We start from the raw sequence: 19,346 nt of genomic DNA on the forward strand, positions 1-19,346 counted from the left end.
CAGCAGAACTGCATCTGTTTCAAAGCCGTTTGCCTCCCTGCACAAAATGAGTTTGGGTGTGACCACATGCTGTTCCCACTAGCAGTGTGTGTGCCAAATTCTTGCTGACCTGAATGTACCAGGTATGGTGAACAAATCAGTGAAGTCTGCAATATTTCTTTGGACAAGCACCCAGATTTCAGATCAGTATCCGTTTTATGTTGATTAGCTAAAACCCTTCTCACAAGTAGATAGGATTTGTTATAATGATTTTCTTTACAGACTTTTCCACACTTCCTGATCCTGACTATAACTTTAAACTATAGCTTTACTAATAAATGGGTTGTTGATGTGAAAAATACTATGTTTTAGAGCTTCTGGGTGGGGCAGTTGTACTAAAAAAGCTGTCAGTGGCAGGGTGAGCCTCGTTTTTAAACAAAAAGGGAGGGAGGTAGCCAAGTAACACTGGCTCAGCTTTTGTAAGGATTGTCTAGAAGAGCTCTCTTTACTCACCCAGTACAGTACGGCAAGGTATTGTGGCATGCTTGTAACAGCAAAGCTCATCAGCTCCTTACACTGAAGATCCACATAGGTCAGGACATTTCCATCCCTCCAGGCAGGACTACTGATAAGTGTGCCTCTTTGAATGCTTGAAAGCACTTAACGGTGTCAGTCAGTCAGTCATGGTCCATCACCAGTTTACCTTCCCTAATGGTAATGTCATTTGTGTGTTAAGTAGCTTCTAAAGTACCACTTTAGATAGTTGTATAATTGGCAATGATGCCACACTTAAAATGTTTCATTTACATTATCAGTGTACCAGTAATCGGAAATAATAGATGGTTTTTAAGTATTAGAGGTAATAATAATGGCAAACTACCTTTGTTGGAGCACAGCCCAGTTTTCCTGCTCAGTATTTTTTATTTCTCTTCTGTCATATTTTTTTCACTTTCTATGTTACAATTTAACTAAAGAAAGGTAGAAAGAAACCAGTGTCAAAAACTAAATATAAACCTTAGATTCAATATAATCTTGAGAAAATTCTTAAGGTTTTGATCATCTGAAGTCACTTTGTGGTGTAGGGACCAGGTATGTTTCAGAAACTTTGGCGTTTTCTAAATTGGCATAGCTTCAATTCAGTCATTATAGTTTGGACCACATGTTTTCACATCAGTTCAATAGGAAACAAATCCGGTGCCTTCCTTTTTTTGTTGTCTTGCAGGCTAAAAAAAATGCATTGGCATTATTTGCAAATAAAACAGACTTGTCCTGCACTTGAACCTCTCTTTAAAGTAATAGTATGTACACCCCATCTGACTTTGTCTGTGCTAGGAAAAGAATGTTTTTAAAGCACTTTCATTAAGGGCTCTTTAAAAGTTTGGTAGTACCGACAGTGAAAAAGCTTATACAATATCAAACTGTAATGTAGAAAGTGAAAAGTTAAAGATATATCAAGTGGGCTTCTGCTGGGATCTGATCCTGATGTTGATTTAAGAGATGGGCCATGGTTATTGCATGTCTAACTATCATTGAAGTAAGTGAGACTGCAAACATACTATAGGATGGAATTATAATCTGTACAAAAGATAGGAGAATCCGAAATAATTGGTTAAAAAGCTACAATTCCACAATTCTGTAATTGGCAAATACATGATTCTGCACTGAGAAACAAGTGACCATGTGCAAAAAAAGATAGGGAGAAATGGGCAATGAGCTTGGTAGAATATTCAAAAAATGAGGTGGGATGGTCATGAATCAGAAGTAAATGTAAGTCACTGTACTTCTGTTGTAGCAAAGACGCTAGCATAATATTCTCAACAAAAAGATCTGTAAAGCCTGCAAAGTGTTCTTTCTATTGTGCTATGTAAGGTTTGGGTCCCCACTTTTTGACACTTGGAGAGTACAGAGGGGAGCACTGAAAACAGGAGCAGGAGTAGTGATACAGTACATTTGAGATGATTAAAGGGAAACTTCAAATCTATGGAGAGCTCCTATAAAAGAGAAGAGTTTTGGGTTTTGGTGTTTTTTTCACTTGTAGACAGGGATGCTCTTGACTGTAGACAGGACAAGAAGCAATTGGCTTAAATGTCAGCATGGAGATTTAATTTAGATTTTAGAAAAGACCTATCCAATATGAGGATCATCAGGCACTCGACTTCTTGGAGAGACTGTGGAACCTCAGTCACTGGAGCCTTTTAAAGAAATTTATACTAGAAGGATCATAATCACACTGCAACCTACCTTTATGTTGGCCCTTTATGTAGGACCAGTGTTGGTCCTTTATGTCGGACCAATGCACAGAGGTGGGCAAAGTGATCTCTGAGGTAACACTTCGACCCAGTTTCTTTCATTAGCCCATATATACTATCCTTGAAGCAATCTGAATTGCTTATAGGAACAACCTAAAACTTTATTTGCGAGCTGGGAATTGTCAGCTTGACATCTGTTGTCTAAGTTAAGTAACTAAAGCTGTTTTTAACAGTTGAGATAATAGTGGGTAATATTCATGATGCCTTATTTCAAAAGCAGTAGCTTAATGTTGAAGGGATACACAGAGATTTTGTAGATGTAAGGTAGTTTCCTAAGGTGTCTTTTCCATTTACAAAGATGGCACGTTTAAAGTACTACACTATCAGCGTTAGTAATTCTTTAGAAGACATGTTGAAAAGCATTCTTTATGTGACACCATTGTAAATGAGGTAGTTCTAAGGAGTAGCTTGCATAATATGATAGTTGAATCTCTCTTGCATTCTGAAATAATTAATTTTAACACCTATATTAATATATTAATTTGTAAATAACTGCCCTTGGGCAAATACAGTCAGTCACATGTCTTATGTGGAAACATTTTAAGATATATAATTCTTGGATCTGGCTCTTTTTCTCTATATACAGAATTAGTTTGCAGAATAAGCATTTTTATCAATTTTCTGTGAATTCTGGCTTTTCTAGTTAACAGGAAAATAACAACTGTGGAAAGGATTTTTTAAACCACTTGATAAGGAAGAAATATGCAGTTCTGGGTTTAGCCAGGACTACAGAAAGACATAAGTATCTCTAGAGGAGCCTTTAAAATGTTTATGGTTATGGGACTGTGTAAATATGCTACATGAATTCATAGTGATCTAAATGAAAGAGATAATAGAATTAGATATTGTTTAGCACTTCTTAAATTTGAAAGGAATGAATTGAATTTTGAGCTTGTTACTGATTTGTAGACCCCAAAGAATCTTCTATGCTAACTTAATCTTTAGGGGAAAATTCTGAAGGATTTATCAAAACTTCATTGTAACATGAGATTCCATAAATTACTGGCAAGTAAGCATAAACTGGGGTGCCATTCTCATTGTAATAAGCATATTGAGTGTTTCAAAGGTGGGAATTCTGTTCTGGAGTCGGAGTTCCAAAGGCTAAAGTCATAGTAGATTCACTTTTGCTCTTTGCTTGCTAATGTGCAGTACATTAAATGTCTGTTCCTTGGATCTAGCAACAAAATGACCTTTTCAGGGCTCATCTTTTTTTCTCATTTTTGATTTGTTCAAGGGAAATTACAGACGACTGGTATTTGGTTTCCAAAAGGGATACATAAAAACTTGACCTTTTGGAACTGTTATTTTTTGGGATGTGTACACTGTATTTTAAGTATGTCTTAGCTGTTGTTTGCCGGACTATGTCTAGTTTAAATAACCCTTCATTTTATTTGGTATAAAGCTAGGACAAGAAGTATAGCTTCTCTCATTTTTTCCCATGATAGACCTTTGCACACACCTGAGAGCACTTTTTCTTCAGGCAATTTTAAGAGAAAGTGGCATGGAATAGGCCCTGTTATCTTAGGAAGTTTCTATAGAGTCTATTTTGCAGTGCAAATAGCATGTCATGCTATGTCCATCATTGTAATATCTCATTGCCTACCTGAAGGCACTCTTGTGTCAGGGCACTTCTCACTTAACAGTGGGAAATGAGGCACAGTGAAAGCAAGTGCCAGGATTATTTAGGAAGTTCATGATCAAGAGAATGAATGAATCTTGATTGTCAGACAGCTGTCATAAGTATGGTTATTTATGCTACTTGGTTCCATAAACTTTTGTCCAGTTCTTAAATTCACTGTATCTCCTGCAGTCACATGCAATGTTGAGCTTATTTAACCTAAAAACCAGCTAATGAATGGCATTCCTCAGGGATTGGTATTGGAACAGGCACTGTTCAATGGCTTTGTCAGTAACATGAACTGGATTGAGTATACCCTAAGCAGGTTTGCTGATGACACCAAGCTGTGTGGTGTGGTTGACAGGTTGGAGGGAAGGGATGCCATCCTGAGGGACTTGGACAGATTTGAGAGATGGGCCTGTGTGAACCTTACGAAGGTCAACAAGGCCAAGAGCAGGGTACTGCACATGGGTAAGGGCAATCCCATGTTCAGACACAGGCTGGGCAGAGACTGAGTTCAGTGCAGCCCTGAGAAGAATGACTTGGGGATGTTGGTTGATAAACTGGACATGAGCTGCTTCAGTGTGTGCTCGCAAGCCAGAAACCAGCTGTGTCTTGGGCTGCATCAAAAGGAGCATGACCAGCAGGTCGAGGGAGGTGATTCTCCCTCTACACTCCACTCTGCTGAGACTACACCTGCAGTCCTGCATCTAGCTCTGGGGCCCCCAAAATAAGAAGGATGTGGAGCTTTTGGAGCAAGTCCAGAGGAGGCCACAAAGATGATCAGAGGGCTGGAGCAGCTCTGCTTTGAAGACAGGCTGAGAGAGTTGTGGGTGTTTAGCCTGGAGAAGAGAAGGCTCCAAAGAGACCTTAGAGCAGCCTTCCAGTGCCTAAAGAGGCCAACAAGAAAGCTGGAGAGGGACTTTTTCCTGGAGCAGGTAGTGTCAGGACAAGGGGGAATGGCTTTAACCTGAAGGAGCATAGATTTATATTAGATGTTAGGAGGAAATTCTTCCCTGTAAGGGTGCTGAGGCACTGGCACAGGGTTCCCAGAGAAGCTGTGGCTGCCACATCCCTGGCAGTGTTCAAGACCAGACTGGACGGGGCTTGGAGCAACCTGCTGTAGTGGAAGGTGTCCCTGCCCATGGCAGGGGGTTGGAACTGGATGAACTTTAAGGTCCTTTCTAACCCAAACCAGTCTATGATTCTATGATAAAATAGTTTAATGACTATAATATGCCTTGTTGGTGAAATCAGCTGATTTGGAAATTAACCAACTCAAATAGGTTATTCAACATATAAATGAGAAATTGCTCTCCTTTCCAGCTATGTAAATAGCTAATTTAATTTGAAGAGATTTGTAACACCAAGAGATACAATGAGAAAAGTTAAGGATGGCAATCTTTCTCATGTGCAAATTAAAGCAAATAATCAGAGCTTCATTGAAATATCACTACGTATAATTCAGTTTGAGAATCAGAATTTGAGATTTTTGAAGATAATTAAATTATGTTTATTACTAAAATGCCTGTCTTCCACTCAGATGTGTGTAGTCATTTAAACCGTCCTAAGTTGATTCTGTTGGTTAGATACGGCAATAAGAAAACTCAACAATATGTGACTGTATTGGACTGCTTATAGATACTCTCTGCTTTTGCAGGGCTGTACATTTACATAAATATTTCATTTTTTTAACCCCTGGCATTTGTCAAATGCAATGTGATCGGGAATTAGTTGATGCCACTCTCCAGGAGTTTTTGTCATTTCTCCTCATTGCAAACACTTTTCCCATAAATCCCAGATTTAATGCAGGGCACTGTTAACAGTTCTGTTGTAGCCTTTTGATGTTATTTACATCAGCACTTGACAGCACAGAAACAGGAGAGGAGGAGACCAAGCTGTAACTGCAGACAAGTCAGGGCTGGGTGATGAATATGAATTTCAGGTTAGACATTGGAAAGTCTTTGTCTCTAGGAGAGTAGCACAGCACTGGATGTGGCTGTAGAATTACTGTTCTTTGCTGTTTTGAATACTCACCTTGACAAAGTCCTGGATGTCCTGGTGCAATGTCTAGGAAAATACAAAACAAAAAATCTAGGATGTGAAGGAAGAAAACCTAGAAAAGTTAGACAGTTGTCACTGTTGTTAGAATAATAAGTATCCTCTCAACTGCCATATCCTTCCTTATTTCTGACATAGCGTACTGAGACTCCCTGGCTCTGAACAGCCAAAAGGGAAACTTTTTTATTCTGTTGGTCCGAAGTCTTCCTAACATTTTTACAAGCATTTGTCGGCTCTTATCCCTTTCCTGGCTTCCAAGCTGTCCCATGAACTTGGGCATTCACACTTACCTGTGCCTGCTTTATGGCACATTCGAACATGTACATTGCTTGCCAGTGGGCTAAATCAGCCCATAAAGGTGCCAAACAGCTACAGAGGGATCTTTCAAAGGATTTTTCTGTTCATTATGGCACTAAAATGGTTTCATCCTTTTCAGCTATCCCTATCTATCAGTCCCTCAAGAATGCCTGTTACTGTATAACAAAGAGAAAGTACAACTGTCCTAGTTCCTAGCATCTCATGTACTTTATTAGACTTTTTTTTTCAATTAGGGCTTTTCTAGGAGAGTTATGCTGGAAGGTGAAGAGAAGAGCATAGAAAAAGCAGTGCTAGTCAGAAGAACGGTATCCTGTTCCACCTGAGAGACCAAGTCTTGAAAAAGAAATAGGAAATTCTAAATAGGAAAAAGAAGCAAAATGGTTAAGCTTCCCAAAATACAAAAGACTTGAAAAAAGTCAGCCTGGGATTGTTGAAACATTGTATTCTGTTAATGTTAAATCACTGTAATATGCATTTTGCACTGTTTTGTTGTACCTGAGTAAATTATGGGCATTAAAATATTTTGAAAGTAAGTCTAAATGTTATCAACTGAAAAAAAAATATTTCTACTTAAATATGAATTTTGCAACAGAGACATTTTCTTATAAAACATTATGCAAGATGCTGTGGAATATTTCAATTCACTCCGAACTGCACTGATGAGAGAAATATCCCCCATAAGAATTTTTTTGATCACTGGTAATATTCAGTTGCTTACCCAGGCAAATACATTCCTGTGATATACTTCGAGATGGGGAAGCAGGTCCTATTTCAAAGGTGCTTATTTGACTAGGAAAATTGGCATAATTTATTGGTGAAGATGTCTACGTGTCCGTGAAGCATCAGGTAGAATGTGTATTTCCATGTCAAGGGACTAATCATGCCAAAATGCCTGGGTTTTTTAAGAAATGTTTTCAAGTTATATAGGTTTTGAGTGAGAAATTGAACTAAGGTGTAGTATGCCAACATCTTACTGTTCTTTGCTGATGACAAATGTAATCCTGTATTTTACATGAAAAATTCTTTAATGGGATATAAATTGATACTTTTCTATTACTGCAAAATAATAGAGATGACTAAAATTTAATCTTGTCAATTCTCTTGTACTTAATGAGATTTAAAATTATGGTAGACCTTAAAATCAGGGGTCTGCACAGTCAGGTAAATGCTCATTGAATGTCTCAGTCCTACGCTAAGAAAGTAATGTTTTGAATTTCCCATGGTTTTAAGTTAATATTTAGACATGTGCTTAATTCTGAATATTATAAATTAAATGTGTCACAGAATATTCAAATATTACATGTTGATAATGTCCATCTGTTCTCCAAGTAAATATCCCTAATTACTGAAGTAGTATGTATTTGTTTGTATGATTTTTAAATGCAGTAATATAAGTAAAACGAGGCCAGGTTGGATGAGGCCTTGGGTGATATGGTTTAGAGCGAGGTGTCCCTGCCCATGGCAGGGGAGTTGGAACTCTATGATCTTAAGGCCCTTTCCAACCCTAACTATTCTATGATTCTGTAGTTCCACTTTCCATAGCTTTCTATGATTCTATAGTTCCACGCATAGCTTTCTCTTCCCCAGTTGCATGCTTCTAGGGTTCAAAATACCCATGTTCAAAGAGTTTCCCTGTTTCTTGGCCTACGAGTGAATTACAGGAATTTGCCCCATGTGTGACTGGAGCACAGGGTTTCACACCTGAATGCCACCTGCCATGCGATAATCTAACTCACAAGGATTTTTGTAACTGGAACTTTGCCTTTGTCCCAGTCTTGATACACGGACAATTGAAAATGGTAGAGCTAATGACCTTTTCCAGCCACAAAGCTAATTTTAAACATCATAATATCTTTCTGTATTTCTTCCTGACTGCATCCTATTTTTCCTGTTCTGCATGTTACAGGGAGCTTTAAAATGCTGAACAGAAAAACAAGCAGTAGTAGTGCTCCATCAGAGTAGAGCACTTTGATGTGCAAGTGCTCAGCTGCCAAACTCTTCAGTGTTTCATGGGCAGCTGAACATTTTAAAGTTCTCATTCTTGTTTACAGAGCTAATTAAAAATCTTCATAGTGCTTTTCTCAAGGAGTATCAAAATCACAGTGACTGCCTTGTGAATGAAAAGGTTTTACTGAATGCATGACCGGGAGCAGAGGTGAAGAAACCTGCTAGCCTTAAAAAACAGAGCGTGTATCAAGTATATGTTCCCTTATAGTCTCCGTTAAGTAAATCTTCTAAATAATTGTTTGTGCATTTGGAGTGTAAGTAATTCTGCTCATTTAAGTGCTTTCCCCAAGCAATTCTATTTGTTTAAAACAGCGTTTGGTTTCCCATTAAAAGTAAGCATTAGCCAATAGCTTTGTAGACTTACAATACTGTAATGAGTTCCATGTGGCAGGAATGCGCTAACAACATTGTTTTCTTTATTTTTTGTTAGGTTTTGGTTTTTGGTTTGTTTTTAGGGAGGAAAGCAGATAGATACACTAAATTTTAGCATTTAGTGACTCAGTATTTTATGCTTTAAATTTCTTTGCCAAGTTGTTAGTAAGACTGGAGGGTCATAGTAGTTCTTTCTTGCTGTAAAATCTATGAATATATTGTACTGATGCAGATCAGTACTGGTGTAAATCAGTATACAGAGACCAGCAGTTTCATTTTTAAAAACATAAATTTTAACCATCTAGATATTCATACTAGGCTTTTATTTATTCTGAATATAAAGCATGTAGTTTCACACACAGACATTATCAACTATCCTTTTGGTATAATATAATGGGATCCCATTTGTACAGGTGCTTGCTGACAAATACACAGCATGTTTATAAAATCCAAGCCTTAGGAATGTACTGGATATGCTTTAGGAGATTACTATACTCTTTTGATTTTATCATTACGAGTGCTTCTTTAGATTTCTACAGACAATCTTAAAATGCAAGTCATGAACAAATGTATGACAAGTATTACAAAATGAGCTTGTTTCTTTGTAACAGACCTTAAATCAAGAATGTTTATTATGAAGCTGTCAGCAAATATTTGCTTGCATACCTTTTATTATTTCAAGGGCTTTTATGAGCGGTACGTCACAGTGCTAGTGTAATTTACTTTCAAATACCGATTTCTACTGTTTTAAGCTTTCCAGAGACATAATAAAGGAAATGAATCTTAGATTTTTTGTAATAAAACATTTTTGCAAGCATTTTGTGTCTTCAAGATGCTATGACATCCTGCTCAGTTGAAGAAGCGCACGACTTTAATTGTACGACTCATTCACTTTAAATATTTCATAATGCTTTTATTAGTTGCACAGAACCACTGAAGTAAGATCTGTAATATCTAGTGCTGGTCATCATTTTTATTCATCATGGTTTAATAAGCATTATAATTACAGATTGAGGAAGAAATATGAGTTAGCTTGGTGGTTTTCCTTGGGACTTCTGTACGCACGGGTATGATTGGAAGGGATTATACAAGCTCTATGAGCATAGCTGATTGCATTCAAATACACTGATGCAGTCTCCCTAGTCCTGACACATTATTCTTCATCTCTAAGTAACTGCAGACAAGATAATGCATAAAATTATGAGTCCTGACACTATTAACTCCATCTGGCTTAGTAGTGAAGTATGAAAATTTGAAGGCCAAGTGGACTTGTTCTTGGCAGGTGTTGTAATGCATGCATTACCAGTGGAATTAGACTTCAGCTATTTTTTCCAACTGTTTCCCATGTTTGCTTGCAACTTGCACAAATAGCAAAGTTATTTAGAGAGAACTGTCAGTTAGGGAAGCTTTCATTTGGAGATTTCATCAGAGTTCAAGCTGCAAGACCATTAGTAGACAGTGTAAGCCCTCCGGGCTCAGTTTTCGAGTAAACATAGATGATGAAAATTTAGTGTAACTTTCTCCCTTTAATGTTACAAATATGACTGTTTGCATGCTATTTGCATTCTTATGTTATAATGGGAGGTATGGTAGGGCAGACTAATATCTGGTGCATTCTTTAATGTTTTGTTAAAACATCATTTTTTCCTCATCAGCAACTTATGCGGGAGCGACAGCAGATGGCCAGCCGCCCCTTTGCTTCTGTCGATGTAGCACTGGAAGTAGGAGCTGAGCAAACAGACTTTCTACGAGGGCCATTAGAGGTAGGAACAGTGGTGCTGACAAGGGACCATTGTGATTTGCATATTTACATTGCTAGTCTCATCTGCATCTGCTTCTGAAACCAAGCAGTGTCTGATTACCTGGAGCTGACAAGTCTCAGCTATGTGTGTTATGCTATTTTCAAGGCGCAGTTTTAACAGCATGGCATGAGCTGTTATCAAAAGCCACTGGAGAATCTATTAGCTTGTGCTGGAGTGACAGTCAGCTCACCTGGCAGTCCTTCCGTGATGGATGTGAGCTGAAGGAATGCAAGACATAGGCATTAAGAAGGATGCAAACCTCATGCACAGTCCTTTAAGTACACAGTGCCCCTAGTTAACATCCATCTTAATTAACAGAGATTACAGCAAACAAACAAACAAATTAATAAAGCGGCTGTGGGTTGAATTTTGGTGTTGGGCTTTACATGTACAGGTTTAAAGAATACAGAGTATATTGCATAGTTTTGTTAGTAGATAATGGCTACATTACTGCATTCTTTTATTGTAATTGCAGTACATTGGAAAAGAAATAATAATATGCAAAGCAATGTGATATTGGAATAGTGTAATAATGCATGAAATGGATTCTGGAAGTTTCACCTGAAAATAGAAGGAGAATTACAATATGTGGATAATAATAAATATCTAATCTAGGTTGGGCTTTTGGTAGATCATAATCCTTTATTCCTTTACTTTTATTTACAATATTGTGTTTACAGTTATTACTTTATCTTATTTATGGTGGGACCTGGCAGTGAGATCTGATAGCTCTGAAATCTTTCAGGATTGTACTTTTCTTTTCACTGCTGCCAATTCCTCTTAAATTCAAAGCTTCTCTTACTTTTCTCAATAGCCCCTTTCAATGGAAGATTAAATACACTCTATCAAATCTCTAAGGTTCCTGGAGAAGTGAGCAATGTGAAAAACAGATGCATAGCAGAAAGAAAAAGAATCAGTTCTTGAGTACTTACAAATTGAGGTGCTTTGTCCTGCTATTGTATGGGAAGCAATCAGAATTGTTCTTGCTGGCATAATTTAAGTACTTGGAATAGATAGTGAATAAAAATTCCTTATCTCTTTAAAGAGGCATTGTTATTTTCTACCCAAATACTAGAACCCCCACGTTCTTCACCAATATCACCATATTTCTATCTGCTTTTATCTTGGAACAGCTCCGCAGGCTGAGGGCACATTACACTGTAGTTAAAAGTTAACTCTTTTTGAATGTGATTTCATTGTTTCAACACTGGTATCTGGGAATATTTTGTCTGTTGTCTTTTTAAAGGGAGGCAATGAATGGGAGCTGAGGCATCCAAACTCTTGCTTCTGTACGTACTAATTATTTAATTAAACTTTAGAAGTAAACATCACAAGTTAATTGCCACATTTTCTTTTCTTATATCTGTTATTTAGCACTCAAAGACGTAGATGCTAAAATATTTTAATTATATTTTACAGGGGCTTTTTAGCTTTTTCTTCTAGTCTAGCATTTTCTAGTAATTGTTTAGTATTCAATTTGCATAGTGTTTTTTCCTAATGAATACATAGTTATACACAGAATGAAGTTCATTCAGAGTTTCCTTGGAATTACAATATGCTGATCTATATCAAAACAAAGCATTGTGCTGAGGGTAAAATGAATGTGATTAAAGTATTGATTATCTTTTGATGTATATTCTTTATGAAAGAGCTATATTAATCTTCTATTCCCAGTCTATGGTCAGTTTGCAAAAGGACGCTGAAAGTTGCAGTAGCTATTCTGTTCTTCATTCTCAGCTCTCTTTTGGACTGTAGGGAATTTGGGTCATACCTGCATTTCCAAGATGCAATGATTAAACATAGTAGAGTATGAAGTAGATGTAACTTCATGTTATTGTATTTAGAATCATGAAACTATTTTAATGATCCTGTGATACCTGATGCCCACTGGGATCTTTTAAAGTTAGACATCTTTTGCTAAAAATAAGGAATATACAGTAACTCTCTTCAAAATGTTCCCACTGGCATTGTGAAGATCTTCTGCTGATATACCAGGAGTTCCAATTTTAATGTTGGAGGGCTGCATTCCCTCACCTCACACTTTTATTGACATTGTGTTACTCATTTATACTTTGGAAATTGTTGGTATACTTTTATTGACATTGTAATAGCTCCAGCACTTCCAGTGACAGTGTATTGATCCATGGGTCCTTTAGGCACATGTCTTTGAACTCTTCCAGATATTACTACAAGACCCCCATTCAACTGCATAGTAAGACTGCTGTTCATTAATGTCGTCTGGCTTACATGGTTTTGTACAGCTGGTGTCCTAAATTAATACTGATGGTCTGGTACATGTCAGTATTCATACGATTATCTACATGGTAATTCCAGTATGCCATTTGGTTAGCTATTGTTTTATTATTTGCATTTATTTGTAAATATCTAGAGCCACTGTTTTGCTGTAGAGTTTTAGTGTGCAGTAGTGAGGCACATTTTGCCCAGTGTTTGGAAAGCATATCTAAGAAAATAAGAGTATGAATAGTGTACTTAAAATGATGGCCTATTTTATATACTTATGGCACAACTGGTATATTTGGGTCTATTTTCAGTCAGCAGCAATTTGCAACAGATTAAAATAAAATCCTGAAAGCATTACAGGAGAGAGTTGAATCTGTTATTTTGGGCTCTCTTTCTGCTTTGGAGTCTACCAGCCAGTCTATCTTTCTTAATGTTTTGCCAACAAAATGACAGTACCTTGATATTAACTCCTTCAAAAAACTTTAACCTGCATCATATTACTCCTGTTTCCTGCTGTCTCAGTGGGTTTGCAGTCACTGACAATAGCCTTTGCTCTTCCCAATTAAACCATGTTATTCATCAGCCTTTTACCTCCTCAGGCTACCTTTCTGTGTAACTGAATCACAACATGACACTAACAAGTCTCATCTTGTCATCCATGCTGTCATGTTGGCCTTACATCAACTATTAAATATCTTATTGTCAGCTTAAACTTAACACAGAAGAAATCAAACTTAGTTTTTCCTTTGCACTCCTTCCCTTTTGGTATCAATCACTGTCTTGCTAATGATATAGATAGCATCATAGTATCCTAATTCTAAAGCTGTGAAGTAATACCTACTCCTGCTGTGGCATGATATTCATGATACTCATCTTGTGCACAATTATCCTATTATACTGATTATACCAATGCCAGCATTAATTTGCATCTTTATCTGCTCCCATTGATTTCCCTATTTCCAAGTGATGAAATCTGTATGAGTTCTTACAAGACAAGGTGAGGATGGAGGCAGGCCACCTCTCATTCTTCTTCCCTCCCTCTTGGGAGGGACAAGAGCAGGCAGTGAACCTATGGATCCCAAGAAAGAAACAGGGCAGGCTGCAGTAAAATGGCTGATGTCCAGGTAAAAGAAGAGAAAGAATTCCTAAGGTTCCCTTGTTAGGAGTTTCACATAGCACAGACTGTTAGGAGCAGAGCAAGAGAGCACCAGAAGCACCCTGTCCAGAGAGTTAGAGAATATTGTGGTAATTTTTTGATACCACCTTAATTTTTTCAGTGCCAGAATCAGAAAAAATGAGATAGCATCATAGATCAATAGATACAATGCTTCCTGACACTCAGTGCCCTTAGTATTAAAAGGTTTTTTTATTCCTTTCTTGTCTTTTTTTCTAGACATCTAAGTCATTTCCAGACCTGGTTGCTTTTTGCTTCTCAGTATTTCCCAAAAGCTAAATTGTTTAGGCTATCTTCGTATTATAAGCCTCCTTTAGGCAACATTTTTTTTCCACTAAATATAACTCACTTTTGAAGTCACTTCTTCTCTGCTGCTGACAGTCATTTTGCTTAATCTGTAGGTTAGGTGAAAACAAATATAAATGTGGTAGGTTTTTTTCTGTCCTGCTTTGCCTAAGTCCTGGGTATTTTTCAGCCCATGGATTTCTTTTGAAACAGGGACAGATTTTTTCTTTAGGCCTGAGAGATAAGTTGGGCACTACTGTAAACTCTAATGTATGGTCATGCTAAGTCTCTGGACAGTAGCATCCACTATACTACATCTGCTGGAGTAAAGACAGATGTGCTATTGCCTGCATAAGAACCAAGTGCAGATTTGCTCTTAGGATGAACAACCATTTGGTGTCTTTACAGTATTGGATATCTATTTTTTTGCAAATTGATGTTAACAATTATTTCTGCAGAAAAAAAAATTCAGTAAATCTTTCAGTGATTTTTCTATCAAGTTACTGAATTTCCTGTAGAGTTGTCACAGACAGTAGATCGTTCTCTACTTCTGACAAAGTGAGATGATCTCAAGAATTTTGAATTTCAACTAAAATTCATCTTTTTTTTTCTAGCAAGCATTAAGTAATATTTATAGAATCATAGAATAGTTAGGGTTGGAAAGGACCTTAACATCATCAAGTTCCAACCCCCTGCCATGGGCAGGGACAACTCGCTCTAAACCATATCATCCAAGGCCTCGTCCAGCCTGGCCTTGAACACTGCCAGGGATGGAGCAGTCACAACCTCCCTGGGCAACCCATTCCAGTGCCTCACCACCCTAACAGGAAAGAATTTCCTCCTTATATCCAATCTAAACTTCCCCTGTTTAAGTTTTAACCCATTACCCCTTGTCCTGTCACTACAGTCCCTAATGAAGAGTCCCTCCCCAGCATCCCTATAGGCCCCCTTCAGATACTGGAAGGCTGCTATGAGGTCTCCATGCAGCCTTCTCTTCTCCAGGCTGAACAGCCCCAACTTCCTAAGCCGATCTTCATATGGGAGGTACATTAAGTTTTGAATTTCAGGCATCCCTGAGAAGCGATGAGGCAAATATAAGCCATTCTTTCTCATTTATTTAAGTAAAAGATTTGAAAGGTATGCACCAACATCAACACCAGTAGCTATCATTATACCAAAAATGGCTATTGGAAATCACAGTGACTTATTAAAACACATGAAAATCCTATAGCAGGGGTTTCTGAGGTTTAGGTATTTGCAATTTATACTAATCAGCTTTGCTGCTGGTTTCTCCTGCCAATAATATGTCAGAACTTTTTTGCTTGATTTACAAATAAATGGAACGTAATCAATGCACAAAATTAAAGAAGTTGTATGCTTCATCAACATTACACCTGCATTATTTTGATGACATAATGTCTAATATCAAGGAACAGACTCTTCCCAACTGTGTTAGAAGTCATCAGACTGCCCCTTGATATTCTCAGCTCCTAATTTTAGTCTTAGTGTCAGAAGATAACTTCAGTCTCCCTGTGAGAAAGTAGGGATTTATTTATGGTCATGATGAAATTGTCCCTAGAACTGTCATCTTGTTTCCAGTGACCAAAATGCAATACATATTTGGCAACAGGAGCTATCAAAGGCCATTATACTTGCACTTCTTTACTTAAAAGTCATGCTATATAATTTATATAGTTGCATATGTTGCTCATGCAATGTTTTGGGGGAGCTGAACTTTGGGAACTTCAAGGAAGATACTAGTATATTAATTATTTCTTATAAATTCTGTTTTAAACATGATCAAATCTGATTAACATTTATTGTTATGGTGGGATAAGTAGACGTTATCCCCCACTATCATGTGGGTAAACCAGACATTGTCCTGGATGAGGAAGGATAGTTTCACTGTTTAATCCATCTTTATCGTGTTTAGTGCTGAGGAAGGTATGATGCCAAGTGCAAGATACAGACTGTGAGCAAGTTCAGCCATGATCACATACAAAAAGTTTCAGGTTGTTTTGAATGATTCCAGGTATTGCAAAAGCTGTAGCTAGATTCAAGGAAGCAGGTTAGACCTACACTGTTCTTTTTAATGTCATTTAGAAATGCAAGTTTCATTGGGGTGTTTTTGTAACCTTCCCCTTCAAAGCCTTTGGATGTGCATGTGCTGAGTCGCTGGTTGTAGGACTCTCGTCCCTGAGTGTAATTTAGTTTTCCTAACTAATTTATTTTTTTCCTAACAAACTTTTTGGGATTTTTTTTCTTGTTTCTTTTTTAACCTCATGCTAATTCCAGATTTGGATTATCTCTATTGTCCATGTGTTATGTGTGTAAGCTAAACTCTGCTTGGCAATGGAAGGGGCTTAACTAAGTACTGTCTCGCCTGTGGCAATGGAGCTCAAGAAGACCAAGAGAAGAGAGAATTTAGTTGAGAACAATGTGAGCAGTCAGATTTAGATAATAGAAGTACAAGGAAAAGTCAAGGAAATTGGAGTAGACTGTTGAAAGGAGTCAAAATAATAACCTTAAACATGCAAAAGATTAGTAGCAATCAAAAGTAGCATCTTTTCTTTGCGTGCACTATAGGCAGCAAGTGTGTAATGGACTTAAATTGTAGTAGAGGAGGTTTAAGCTGGATATCAGGAAAAGCTTCTCATAATAAAGCTGAATCACTGGAAGCAATTGCCTGGGGAGGTGATGGAGTTTCTTTTATTGTAAGCTTTTTAGAGCAGGTTGGACAAACATTTCCCAGGTACCATGAATTATAGCTGCATTAGCTTCTCTCCTGTGAGTTCTGTCTTTATTATTATTTTGATTGCTGCCTAGCTCTTCCTTTTGCATGCTATCTGAAAATATTCCATTTTTCTTGTTTGAACAGTTTAATTATCTTCACTGGACTAATATTTTTCTGTTACTGAATATTTCTGACCTTTCTCTTCACTTTTGCTGTTATCTTCATTGATTTATGTCCTCAGTTTTCTTGTAAGATCAGAAACTGTTAAGTCATCCTGACCCCTTGTCTCTCCATGACCATAGGTCTGCCTAACATGATCTCCAATCCATTCTGAAATAGTTTCAATATTCTCCTTGAAGTCTGTGTTCATGATGTAATTATTCTTTGTCTTAACCAGTGCATTACCGTGTTTACAGCCTTTCAAAATCCATGCAGCCTATACCACTAGATTTCAGAGAAATATAGTCAGATGATACACCTGACTCTGAAGATAAGAATCTATATTGGATAATATTTTCTGGTTTTCTGTATTACTCAAAATCATGCTAAATTTGCTGTCCACTGCCTCAAGAACACCGTTATCTTGTGCTCCACTTTGACCTTGATGGCTCACTGCATTTTTCTCTGCCCACACCCTCAGTCCTATTCAACTTTCAAAGGGAAGACTTTCTCCTAAACTATCGAAGCACTTTATTTTGAATCCTACCATCAAATCTTATTTTTCTTCTTTGCAAAGGATTTGTTCACCTTTGGTACCCTTTGATGATATTGTGTGAGGGATGTACATCAGATGTAAAATTAGCACTTGATAGTTCTTCTATTAGAGAAAAGTGTTTACCTGAAAGCAGCAAAATTTGGTTTGCAATATCTTCTTCCTTATATAATGAACCTTTTCTCAGGAAATCAGATTTTTAGTTTTCACTTAATTTAATTCAGTGTTCATATACAATAATGTAGCCCAATTAAATATCTTTGCATTTGCATAAGAATTTTGTTGCTGCTCTTTAAATTTATGTCTAGCACTGTGTGGATGTTCTGAGCCTGTGATTTAGAACAAATACCTAAACTAGTTGCTCATGCATACTGGTCACAGCTATGATTTTTTTGTGTGTATGTATATTAACTCTATTCAATGTAAAGTGTATAGATGTTCAATTCCTTGCACAGAATCAAGTTAACAATATTTTGAGATCTAAGTAACAGTTTTCTCTTTCAGCATATGGGAAGTCTAAAAATAATCAGAGAGATGCTCCTGGAGTAAGCCACATTGTTTTTTCATACAGACCAAATTTGTGTGTGTGTGTTTATTGCTAAAATATATACTAACACCTTAAAACTTGTTGATGTTTTGACAGAGTCCTTAACTTAAAGTTTTTAAGAATTCTAGTTTGGTTCTGGAATGTTTCCAGTCTCTAAATTTACAGAAAACACATTTTTAATCCCTATATTTGCTTGCTTATTTCTGTTGAGTCAGTTTACTTTCATAGCAAACAGACATTGTCAGAATGCCTTAAACATGATGTATAGGAAATTTGTCTATATGCAGGTTGATGCCTGCTAATGAGAGTCAAGCCTCTGCTTATTGACTTATGGGCTGTAGGAACTGTGAATTCACAGTTCTGAAAACCTGATTTTTGAGCAGGTTTTTTGATAAAAATGTATCTTTCCACTTCACAAAATGCATTTGGCATATGTACCACGTAATCAGATGACTACAGAAGCTGTTTGGATAGAAATATATGATTTGTGTTGCACAAAATTGCCAACAAATTTCATGCTTAATTGGAACAATTAGCAGGAATTTTGGCTGACTGGCTAAATGTAGGTGTTTCAGTGCTATTGGCACGCTGTGAATAGAAATTGTTAAATTACTGTATTACGCCTAGTTGCAAATTGAAAGTATCAAAATAAATATTCTGATTGTTTCAAAGCAGAAGTGTTTAGATGTGTCTGTAAATGTTATGAATAACGAAACTGTACATGTCCTATGCTCATTAAAATTTATAAATACAATTTTTCCAACATCCTATTTTATAAAGGTACAAAATGCAGTGAATGCAAACCAAAATACATATGTACGTACCTCTGGGATTGTCTTTGAACAAGGCTTGTTTATGGGAATCTTGCCTTTGCTTAGCAAATCCATGACAATGAGATTTTTCCAGAATTGTTTAAAAACCGAACATACCAAAGCATGCATATAATTTTGCTATCACACTAACTAAAAGCACATAGACTGACATTTTTCTCTGCTTGATTGACTTGGCCTTTCTGTGCACCTGATTTGCACATGCCATTCTCTGACAGGTTGCTCTTTCTAGTTATATGTATTTTCTTAGTATTTCTTTTGGGTTTAGATCAAAAATTATTTCTCCTCTTTAAAGTACCACATTTCTCACTTTAAAAGGAAAGGAGAAATACATACAGAAACTATAGTATTTCACCA

General features: G+C 37.0%; 1 protein-coding gene across 1 annotated transcript in view; it reads left to right on the plus strand.

The window, feature by feature from the left end:
• The window catches only part of ATRNL1 (attractin like 1), a 507,635-nt gene that overhangs the window by 367,051 nt on the left and 121,238 nt on the right, over nt 1–19,346 (plus strand). Inside the window, exon 27 of the mRNA XM_061372770.1 lies at nt 10,320–10,427. Coding sequence (XP_061228754.1) covers nt 10,320–10,427 — 108 coding nt within the window. The remainder of the gene's footprint in view (nt 1–10,319; nt 10,428–19,346) is intronic.

This window comes from Neopsephotus bourkii, unplaced genomic scaffold, assembly GCF_033783945.1.
Source record: "Neopsephotus bourkii isolate Nb327-2 ecotype Australia unplaced genomic scaffold, CSIRO-AGI_Nbou_v1 NB_1615, whole genome shotgun sequence".
In the NCBI taxonomy this organism is placed as follows: domain Eukaryota; kingdom Metazoa; phylum Chordata; class Aves; order Psittaciformes; family Psittacidae; genus Neopsephotus; species Neopsephotus bourkii.